The 12,063-nt window shown below is 38.5% G+C and overlaps 1 protein-coding gene across 2 annotated transcripts in view; it reads left to right on the plus strand.

Moving 5' to 3' along the window:
• The window catches only part of CALU (calumenin), a 33,231-nt gene that overhangs the window by 13,848 nt on the left and 7,320 nt on the right, over nucleotides 1-12,063 (plus strand). Inside the window, exons 3-5 of one of the 2 annotated variants that reach the window (XM_059711729.1) lie at nucleotides 6,278-6,471; nucleotides 9,912-10,078; nucleotides 10,785-10,845. In XM_059711729.1, the coding sequence (XP_059567712.1) occupies nucleotides 6,278-6,471; nucleotides 9,912-10,078; nucleotides 10,785-10,845 (422 nt within the window). Of the gene's footprint in view, nucleotides 1-6,277; nucleotides 6,472-6,543; nucleotides 6,738-9,911; nucleotides 10,079-10,784; nucleotides 10,846-12,063 lie in introns of both variants that reach the window. The other variant, XM_059711728.1, reaches the window with a different exon arrangement.

The raw sequence follows: 12,063 nt of genomic DNA on the forward strand, positions 1-12,063 counted from the left end.
TCTATAAAGCAAAGTCGTTTTTGCATAAAAGTATCAAATATTAAAGGGCCCAGCTTGATCCCAAAGGAACATTACCTGGTAGGGAGAGAAGGGTGTAGTTTCTCATTCTTGCCCCTTTTAATTTTTAAAACCTTTCCTGACCTATTGCCCAAGCCAAGTGTTTGAGTGGCTAATAAAATGCAAATTAAACCTCTGGACTAATTTCTCTAAAGTTTATTATTTCCTACAGTGTCCCTCGCCCTCTTTGTTTTCAATCTCAGATATTAGCTTAATTGAAAACAAAACTTTTTAGAAGATTGTAAAGTTAATGGTCTTAATGTCAGAGTATGAGTTGCTGTTTCAGTAACAGCAGGCCATAGTTAGGTTCCATGGCTCTCTCAGCCAGTGTCTTTTTACCTAAACCCTTGATTTTGGTAGAGTCCCAGTGGATTATTTCTAACTGAAGATCTGAGAATGTCTTTTGGCTGTTCCAAAGCCTTACTTTTTAAGAAAATGCAGGTTAATTTAATGAGCATTTTCTCTTCAATGATCATGGTGGTGTTACTTTCTGAATTATATTCAAGAGATTTGTTGGAAAGTTGTACCACATAGAAACTTCCAAAAATAGTTTGTCATCATGGCTAGTGCCATGATTAGGAGACATTATAGGGTTTGTTTTGAGTGATATTTCAGGATACACTTATTTTATTTCTACAATATTTTATTCTTTTTATTATTGATTTTGAGAGAGAGAGAGAGAGAGAGAGAGAAAAGCATCATTGAAAGAGAAGCATCATCGATTGGCTGCCTCCTGAACACCCCCTTGGGGATGGAGCCTGCAACCCCAGGCATGTGCCCTAACTGGGAACCGTGACTTCTTGGTTCCTGAGTCGATGCTCAACTGTTGAGCCACACTGACTGGGCCACAATATTTTATTCTTTTTCTCTCTCTCTCTCTTTTTCTACAATATTTTATATTTTATTCTTAAACATTAAGAGAAAGTAAAAGATTTTTCTAGGTAGAATGAGAAACAGTCCTAAAACACTTGAAAGTAGATAAAGAAAACAAGTAATATTAAAGAGTCAGTTTTCTATTAGGTTGCTTTTCTAACTTTGAGAGACCGTGATCACTTTTAATTTTAATCTTATAAATGTGCTAACATTCCCGGCTGAAAATAGAGCTGCATGAGGGAGTTCTCATTCTTCATGTCTTGCCTATTAATGTGCATGTCCAACGCACATTTTGTCTGCACATATTTCTCTGCAGAATTACTCTTAAATAATGAAAGGCCCTTTGGCTTAGTGTCAGTCAGGCTCTGTGCAGGTAGTGGAATAGCTCTAGTAACAGTTTTTAGTAGAGAGAACGATTCTTTTTTTGTCATCAGTGAATATCAAAAGTGCAACACATGAGCAGACTCCATTTTTTGTTTTAATAAGATCATACTTTTTATGGAATGTGTGAATGAGTCAAGTACTGTTTGCTTCTCCCAAATTTTGGAAATAACGACAAATATCCCCAGTTCATAAGGTAACATACTGTTAGAAGCAATAATTCCTGGTGGATTTTTTTTTTAACTTATTCACTGTGGCATTTCTAAACATTGTTTTGGTAGGTGACTATACACCAGACGTTGGAAACAACAGATTCCCCTCTTCCATCTATTCTAGAAGGCAAGTAATTATTAGGAGACAAGATTATTGTTCATACCTGTAGTTGTAAAAATTCACTTTTTTTTTTTTTAATCCTCACCTGAGGATACGGTTTTATTGATTTTTTAAAATTGTTTTTATCTTTTCTTTTATTATTGTTTTTCTTTTTCTTTTTTAATCTTTTTTTTTTTTTTTTTTAAGAGAGAGAGAGAAACATCAATAGGTTGTCTCCTATACATGTCCCAATGGGGGATCATATCCGCAACCTAGGTATGTGCCCTGATTGTGAATTGAACCCCAACCTTTTCGTTTTGGGGACAATGCTCTAACCAACTGAGCCACCTGGCCAGGGCAAAAGTCACAAATACTATTTGTAGTTAATCCTCACCCCAGGATCTTTTTTTTTCCATTAATTTTTTTTTTGTAAAATTTAGGGGTTTTTTTCTTTTTTTTTTAATTTAAAAATTCTTTATTGTTTAAATTATTACATATGTCTCCTATTTCCCCCATTGACCTCTCTCCAGCCACTCCTACCCCCCCAGCACATACCTCACCACCCTACTGTCTATGTCCAAGTATTTTTGGTGTTTTTTTTTTTGTTTTTTTTTCAGAGAGTGGAAGGGAGTTAGGAGGGAGGGGGAAAGAGAGAAAAACATCGATGTGAGGGAGACACATCAATTGGCTGCCTCCTGCACTCCGAGGATCAAACCCACAACCTAGGTTTGTGCCCTTGACCAGGAATCAAACCCACAACCCTTCCTTCAGTTTGAGGGCTGATGCTCTAACCACTAAGAAAAATTGGCCAGGCATTCACCACTATTTTTAAATCTTTATAATGATAGCTACTAAAGAACTTTAAAACAAAATTTTAAATTCCTTTGTTTATTAAGAATGCTGCCGAAACCAGTTTGGCTCAGTGGATAGAGCATCGGCCTGCGGACTGAAAGGTCCCAGGTTCGATTCCGGTCAAGGGCATGTACCTGGGTTGCGGGCATATCCCCAGTAGGAGATGTGCAGGAGGCAGCTGATCGATGTTTCTCTCTCATCGATGTTTCTAACTCTCTATCTCTCTCCCTTCCTCTCTGTAAAAAATCAATAAAATATATATTTAAAAAAAAAAAAGAATGCTGACAAATAGAACACTTTTTCTCTATGTGTTATATTCTCAACCTCACTCCTCCACCTCAAGAAGTCTAAATTCATTTATGGGTCCTTAAGGTGAGAATTTATTTGTTTTTTGTGGGGTTTTTTTTTAAACACTTTATTTTATTTTTGAGATTTTTATTTTTTAATATATTTTTATTGATTTCAGAGAGGAAGGGGGAGAGGGAGAGAGAGATAGAAACATCAGTGATGAAAGAGAATCATTGATTGGCTGCCTCCTGCACACCGCACACTGAGGATTGAGCCTACAACCCGAGCATGTGCCCTGTCTGGGAATTGAACTGTGACCTCCTGGTTCATAGGTCAACGATGGCCCAGCTATTGTTTATACTTCCATGGCCTCTTGGAAAAGTAGACTGAGGCCAATAAAATTAACTGGGCCAAATGGGTAGAGGATGGAGGCTCGGGAGCCTGACTTATATTTTTATTTATTTATTTATTCCATCATCATCTACCCTTTAGAAAAAGGTTGCCAACCATTGTATTAAACATTGGGGTAGTTCTGTTGAAATAAATAGAATGACATTCAGCCAACTTCAATGAGAAAAGCCCATCTTGAATAGTCACGTCTTTTTTTTTTAATCTGAGTGATCCTTCTTTTTAGGCTACTTATTATAACTTATAATAGCTTAACATTTTCTTTTGGGAGTCCTGGCTAGTGTTTCTTAGTGATTAGAGTATCAGCCCATGCACTGAAGGGTCTCAGGTTCAATTCCTGGTCAAGTGTACATATCTGGGTTGCAGGTTCAATCCCAGACCCAAGTGGGGGCAAGTGCTGGAGGCAACCAATCAATGTCTCTCTCCCCCGGCCCCCCCTCTAAAAATCAGTGGGCCCTAGCTGGGTTGGATCAGTGGATAGAGCATCAACCCGTGGACTGAAGGGAGTCCTGGGTTCGATTCAGGTCAAGGGCACATGCCCGGGTTACGAGCTCGATCCCCAGTAGGGGGTGTGCAGGAGACAGCCGATCAATGATTCTCTTTCATCATTGATGTTTCTATCTGTCTCTCCCTCTCCCTTCCTCTCTGAAATAAATAAAAATATGTTTAAAAAAAAGTCAGTATAGCCCAGCTGGCATGGCTTAGTGGTTGGGCTTCGAACTATGAACCAGGAAGTCATGGTTCGATTCCCAATCAGGGCACATTCAGATTGCAGGCTCAATCCCCAGTGTGGGGTGTGCAGGAGGCAGCCAATCAGTGATTCTCTCTCATCATTGATGTTTTTATTGCTCCCTTCCTCTCTGAAATCAATTTAAAAAAATTTTTATAAATAAATACATTAAAAAAATCAATGGAAAAATATCCTGAGGTGAGGATTAATAAAACAAAACAAAAAAAATTTGTTTTGGGAATGGAAGGGGCTATGATATCTTGCCCTTTTTATCTGAATGGTATAGTGGCACTGTTGGTAGCCAATATCATTTGGATACAAACTGGACCCCACAATAGATAATTCAGAAATTGTAATACTGGTATAGCTTATTTTGCTACAGGGTTAAAGTTGCAAATAATTTTTTTGTCCTATGTCCATGTAGATAAAGGAGGGTATTTAAGAGATGACTTCTTACTGCTTTATCTTTTACTGATTTAACATTTTAAATCAAAAGCTACAAGATTACACATTCTCTGAAGGAAAATGCTTGTTAATTATAGGATGTAAGTTATGCCTAACACCATATCATATCAATATGAGTCTTCTCATAGTGACACTCATACTGTGATTCTAATCACTTTCCAATGTATTCATGAAATGGGAAAAGACATTATTTGATACCAAGTGACAGTCTTTTTCAATCCTGCATTTAATAGAGCATAAGAATATGCCAGGGTTTCAAATCTGTTAAGAGTTTTGATTTAAAGTTCCTATTCTAGCCCTGGCCAGTATGGCTGAGTTGGTTGGAGCATCGACCTGTACAACAAAAAGGTTATGGGTTCAATTCCAGATCAGGGCATATGTCCAGGTTGCAGATTCAGTCTCTAGTCAGGGTGTGTATGGAAGGCAACTGGTTGATGTTTCTCACTTTTTCCCTCTTTTTTCCTCTTTCTGAAATCAGTAAGAACATATCCTCAGGTGAGGATTAAAAACAAAAAGTGTAAAGTTCCTTTTCCAAACTGGGCCACTTACTTGTGTGACTTTACATGTTATTTTAGCTTCTATGAATAGTTGATTGCATCTTTAAACTGAAGTTTTCATATGCACATGTTTTGAAATCCTTAAATTAAGATAACAGATCTAGTGAAAAGAAGCTCAGGAAGGGCAAAGTATGTTGATTTTTGAGCTTTGTAATTTTGCTTTATCATGTGCATGCTAACCCTCTCAGCTTATTAACATTCTCATAATCATATGCATTCTTCCCACATTATTTCCTCAGTGTTCTCTGTTTTTGTGGTTATATGTAGAAATCCAGTTTGACATAGTATATAATAAGCTACTGGCCATTTTTTAGAATAGCTTGCTTCTGTCTTTGTGTACCTGTTTTGTTTTTCTTTTTAATAATTTTTTAAAAATATATTTTTATTGATTTCAGAGAAGACAGAAGAGGGAGAGATAGAAACATCAGTGATGACAGAAAATCATTGGTCAGCTGCCTCCTGCATGCCCCACATTGGGGATTGAGCATGCAACCCAGGCATGTGCCCTGACCGGGAATCAAATCATGACCTCCTGGTTCATAGGTTGACACTCAACCACTGAGCCATGCCAGCTGGGCTTAAATAATTTTGATTGAAGTATAAGTGATCTCAGAACTATTTTTGATATTGTTAATTTTTTTTAAATATATTTCATTGATTTTTTACAGAGAGGAAGGGAGAGGGATAGAAAGTTAGAAACATCAATCAGCTGCCTCCTGCACACCTCCTAGTGGGGATGTGCCCACAACCAAGGTACATGCCCTTGACCGGAATCGAACATGTGACCTTTCAGTCCGCAGGCTGACACTCTATCCACTGAGCCAAACGGGCTAGGGCTGATATTGTTAATTTTTAACAAAAGTGTTATTATTTTTTTTTTAAGGAGCTGAATGTTTTAAAGCCTGGTTTAAAGTTTTGAATTTTTAGAAAGCCATACCAGTAGTTGTGATTATATAAGAAATTGAGATTCTCCAAAAAGCAGTAAAAAATATTTGCATGTTGCTTGATACAAAGAGTAAAGAGTAAAGATAGGAACGGATATTCACTCCTGAATCCTGACCATCATCTGAAGCCTATCTCTAGAGAGAGAGACGGGGTTTGCTTTTGGATCCAAGTGAACCAGCCATGGACTGTGCTTGGCTTTATCCAGATGACTCATTACAAACCAGTAACAGGTCACTTAAGAGAAAAATTTTCAGTTGCCTATTTGGCAGTTTTGTTTTGAGGATAATTTTTATTTCCGTGCTTTAATCTTGGGCAACAACATCTGTTGTCACAGCACACACCTGGCTAAATAAACCCAGAGCCTTGTGTCCTTTTAACCTCTTGCTGGATTTCTCTGCATTTTCTACAGAAAGATTGTAAGTAAAATAGATGGCGACAAGGACGGGTTTGTCACTGTGGATGAACTCAAAGACTGGATTAAATTTGCACAAAAGCGCTGGATTTACGAGGATGTAGAGCGACAGTGGAAGGGGCATGACCTCAATGAGGACGGCCTCGTTTCCTGGGAGGAATATAAAAATGCCACCTACGGCTACGTCTTAGGTAGGTCCCTACCACCTGGGGGAAAAGCCTTGTGGAGCTGGCACCTTGAAACGTAACTGTTTTGTCTTGTAGAATGATTGTAGATAAAATAGACGCGGATAAAGATGGGTTTGTGACGGAGGGGGAGCTGAAATCCTGGATTAAGCACGCCCAGAAGAAATACATATATGACAATGTTGAAAACCAATGGCAGGAGTTTGATATGAATCAAGACGGCTTAATCTCCTGGGATGAGTACAGGAACGTGACTTATGGCACTTACCTGGGTAAGGGGCAAGATGTCAGCCTGGCGGAGACCATGGTCTTGAGTCAAAGAAACAAATGGGTCACGCAGTGAAGGAAAGAAAGAAACTGCTTACCTTCAATAGCTCAGTGCTGAGCTGATTGCCCTTTATTTTATTAATTTTAAATTTGTATACTGTGTATTTTTAAAAATTTGCTTAAATTTGATTTTTGACAGTCTGGAATCTTCTACATCTTTAGCATTTTATTTTATTTTTTTAATATATTTTATTGATTTTTTTACAGAGAGGAAGGGAGAGGGATAGAGAGTTAGAAATTAGAAACATCGATGAGAGAGAAACATTGATTCAGCTGCCTCCTGCACACTCCCTATTGGGGATGTGCCCACAACCAAGGTACATGCCCTTGACCGGAATCGAACCTGGGACCCTTGAGTCTGCAGGCCGACGCTCTATCCACTGAGCCAAACTGGCTAGGGCTACATCTTTAGCATTTTAGATATACATGTACCATGTTTTCTTTCTGTCATCCCTCAGAGGAACCATTTTTCAGATCTTGTTTAAAAGGCTGCATTGTTCCTACAATACAAAGGGAAAGGCTTTGATATTTCTCTTTACATGGTCACATTAAGGTGTTGGACCCGAAACTCAAACCAAATTAGATTTCTTTATAGCTGGTGAAAATAGGAGGAAGATTAGTCTTTCCTTAATAAAATAAGATCAACTACAGCTTTCCTTGATAAAATTTAACTATTTCAGTGTGCCTGCTTACTGAAGTTTAGAAATAAAAAATTCCCCATTTGTTTTCTCTGGCACATGAGTTTATCATCCTGCTTTGCAAATGCTTCAAGGCAAATAAATGTGATTTTGATTGCTTTCTGATGATTTGGTAGCTTGTGTGCTTGGCCACCTGTTAGTAATTTTCTTTTACTTAATACTCTTTCCTGCTACTGAATGCTAGGTGGCGATCTTACTGAGTTAATGATTTAGGGTGTTTCTGTTAGTGAGATTCCGCTATTGTACATGGTTACAGTTGAGACAAGAATGTATAAATGTTCCTTCTTGCATTTTTATCCCAGAAACTAGGCAGTTTTCTGTGTTTTCCACCTCTGACATTGAGTGTATAATGGTCTGTTTCCCCCACTAGATAGCCAGCTGTCCATGTTAATTACAGGACCGCATGCATTTCTAGTGAAGAGATTTTTATTTCTGTGTTGGCTGGTTCTCATTCCTAAGACTAAAGTGGCAGTCTCTTTCCAAGCTTGATACTTAGCCAAGAACCAAACATAGATTTCACCCAATTAAGAGCACGCGTATTAAAAAGTCAGGGCAGATGGCGAGGCATCCGTGCTTCCTTCTCTCTGGCTGGCACCCAACATGCTCCTGATCTATTTGGAATTAATTATAAATACAAAACAACGGGCAGACTGTCGGTGATCTAAACAGAATGGTGGGTTAATAAATCTCAGCTCAGACCTAGGCACTCACTGGCTGCCCAGAATTAACCTTAAACTCTTTGTATGATTATGTGCATAAAAATCTGTTGGGAGCTCTGTTAGCTCACAGGGCAAATGATTTGATGTAATGGGTATTTCTACTGACTGAGGCTGCATAAGCTGAAGCACTGGCTGGAGAAGCAATGTCTTTATAAGGCATCTTTCCCGGGAGGCAAGTGGGTGGGCAGTACCCAGGGGATAATGAGTTGTCTTACAGAAGTGCTGAGGAGTTTTTCGTGAGGGTGTTCTTGATTCAGTTTAGAGTTCAGGTACAAATCATCTTAGCTTTTAATTAAAATCGGTCGTAATGAATCTGCTTTCCACCAAAAGACCAGTAAGACTATCTCTGCCACAAGTAAAATATGAAAAACAAAGATCCACCATGCCTATAACAAAACTAGATCAAGAGCCTACCCAAAGCTGTGTGCAGGCTGGTGCTTAGGACAGATAAAGCACTCCGAGTGTGATGGTAGGCACATGAGTTTAGTCATTGAAAAAAAAAGTATGTCAGAAAAGAAAAAGTTTATGTCTTTTTCATCCTTGTGTATATGCATGTTTTCAGCCTTCTTAATTCCAATCACCATGTTTTACCCTATGGAGGAGAAGAGGACTCTTAGCCGAGAATCTAGTCTTAATGTATAAGTTGTCTTCTGTTGTCTTGTTTATGTTACGTAGTTGGTACTAAAACATTACTTATTTAGAAGAATTAACTTAGTATATGAGAAAAGTAATATATTTCTTTAAGCCTATTCATAGCTTTGAATATACATATATAAGGTCCCCAAAACCTCAGATTCAATAAACTGTCTTACTGAGTTTTGACATTCAACAAATAATAAAGCTTCAAGCTGCTCACCTGTCAAAGCAATAGTCTTTTTTTTTTTTTTTAAACTGTGCTTAAAGCTTGGATAGATTAAACTACAGTGTTAAAAGTTAGCAGTGTGATATTGTTGAAGGGGCCCCATGTGTCTTTTTATAAAACTAGTACCATATCTTTTTATTTGGTCAGTATGTTACAGGAATAATCATTCCTTACCTTTTAATATGGTATCTTACTTTCAAAGTGGTGGTGTTCTATTGCTTGAATCCAAGTGGCCTATAATGGGAAAGAAGAACTTTGATATCTAGCTTCTTACTGGGAGCCTACTATTTAATAAAAATAGCAATAGCTAATATTTATTGAAGCCAACTATATGCCAGGCACTTATATTTATTTGCTCATTTAAACCTCAACAGGCCTATGGGGCAGGAACGATTATCATCTTCATTTTACAGATGAGTAGATTGAAGCACAGTTAGGTTACTTGCCCAAGGTCACACAGCTAGGAAGTGTGGATTCAAGTTAGGATTCAAATCCAGACTGTGTGACTTTAGAATTATCACTGCACCTCAGATATAACTAGAAAGCTCAAGCCCTCAAACAGCCTCAACCCCCAATAACCGAAGAATTATGTAATGGGTTACGTAGCCCAGGAGCCAGGGCTCCATGGTGAAGGGCAAATATTTACATTTGATTTGGACCTGACTTTAAGGCCTTTGATTACCAAAACTGAATGTCTCCTCTGCTGCAATTGTACCTGTGTAATCAAGAGGTATTTCTTCATTGTTTGGTCTGTCTTTCTTGGAAGTTGATTCCCCGGCCCACACATTTTCATGTTTTCTGGATGTCTTTTAAGATTTAACCTAAATTTTTGTTTTCTAGATGACCCAGACCCTGATGATGGATTTAACTATAAACAGATGATGGTTAGAGATGAACGGAGATTTAAAATGGCAGACAAAGATGGAGACCTCATTGCCACAAAGGAGGAATTCACAGCTTTCCTGCACCCTGAGGAGTATGATTACATGAAAGATATAGTAGTACAGGTGGGTGAAAGCAAGGATTCTCAACAGAAATGTGGTTTCTGTTTGCTGCTTACGCATCTTCCCCTTTCCCCTGTGTTTGGAAGAATGACTTGCTGTACAAGTGCTGGCCAGCTTGAGTCCAAGCTCTGTCACTGTTTTTCTCTGATCAAGTCATTTATCTTAGGTGCCATAGGCTTTCTCTTTAGTATGACAATACTTATCATCAGATAATGTATTTTGCCATTTCATTGCTGGTTTCCTATTGTAAGCACAAGAGAAAATCCTATTTTTTAAAATATCCCATGACCAGTAATCAGGTACTGAGTAATAACAATGATACTGAATATTTCTCACTGAGGGCAGTTACCAGTAAAACATCGGCTGTAGCTGTAGACATACTCGATCACATCTACTGTTAGTATGACTTCTGTATAACGAGGACCAACAGATCATCGTGGGCTTGGTGGGTAGTTCATTATTGAGCAGCGCCCGTGTTCCTTCAAGAAGACTCATAGTTCTTTTAGGTTGAAACATAAAACAATGATAATATTTTATCATTTTCCTGCGAGAAGAACAACAATTTCCTGTGGTTTAACCATATCCACACATATACATATAAGCATAAACATACATGTGTATGTGTGTGTTTATGAATGATGAGTAGCTGCCTAAACGAATTCACCCCTATACTAACTTTAATAGTCTTTTCCTAATCTCTCCTCTCTAGGAAACAATGGAGGATATAGATAAGAATGCTGATGGGTTCATTGATCTAGAAGAGTATATTGGTAAGTTTCTCTTAAGGGACTGAGAAGCTTTGGAAGATATGTTCACCCATAAAGACAGTTTACCCCATTGGTCAACTTTTAGCACATTAAGCCAGACCAGTGTGAGGAATAGTGGGTGTGGTAAAGTATTTGTAACAGCACTGTCCAACCAAAATGTAAATGTGAGCCACATATGTAGTTTTAACTTTTTCATAGCTGTATCAAAAGAAAATGAAAAGAGCCCTGGCCCCTTTAGCTCAGTTGGTTGAGCATTGTCCCGTGCACTGAGAGGCTGCTGGTTCAGTTCCCAGTCAGGCACATGCCCGTGTTGCGGACTCAATCCCCGGTCAGGCGTGCAGGAGGCAGGCAATAAATGTTTCTCTCTTATCAATGTTTCTCTTTCCTTCTCCCTTCCTCTCCTCTCTCTCTCTCTCTCTCTCTCTCTCTCTCTCTCTCTCTCTCTCTCTCTCTCATCAATAAAAACAGCCATGGCTGGTTTGGCTCAGTGGATAGAGCATCGGCCTGTGGACTAAAGAGTCCCAGGTTCAATTCTGGTCAAGGGCATATGCCTGGGTTGCAGCCTCGGTCCCCAGTGGGGTATGTGCAGGAGGCAGCCGGCCAATCAGTGATTCTCTCACATATCATTGATGTTTCTATTTCTCTCTCCCTCTCCCTTTCTCTCTGAAATCAATAAAAGTATGTTTTAAAAAATAAAAGCATATTTTTTAAAAAAAATAAACAGATGAAATTAATTTCAATAATATTTTATGTAACCAAATATTACAATCTCAACATTATCATAAACTATTGAGGGTTTTTGTTTTTCATACTGCGTCTTTAAAAGTGTATTTCACACTTACAGCACATCTCGATTAGGACCAGCCACATTTCAAGTCCTCGATAGTCCCGTGTGGCCAATGGCTACCATATAGGCCAGCACTGATATAGTACGTCCCAGATGCCTTGTGGCAGTGACAGTGAAGAGTTGAGGGAGCCTAGACTGGCATAAGGAAACCCAGGAGAAGATAGGGAATAGAATAAAAGAAACAGGTGGATGAATAAGGGGCCAGGATTGCTGGTTCCTCTTAGAGCCTTTTGTTTTTACTGTGTTCATTTCAGATTTTCCACTTAGGTTCTCTTCTGTTTGTTTTTTAAAGTTTCTCCTTTCTGCCATTTTTTCTTGTAGTTGTCTGTTTTAAAAAGGGTTGTTTTTTTTTGGTTGGTTGTTTTTTGTTTGTT

The sequence above is a fragment of the Myotis daubentonii genome, chromosome 10, assembly GCF_963259705.1.
Source record: "Myotis daubentonii chromosome 10, mMyoDau2.1, whole genome shotgun sequence".
Lineage (NCBI taxonomy): Eukaryota > Metazoa > Chordata > Mammalia > Chiroptera > Vespertilionidae > Myotis > Myotis daubentonii.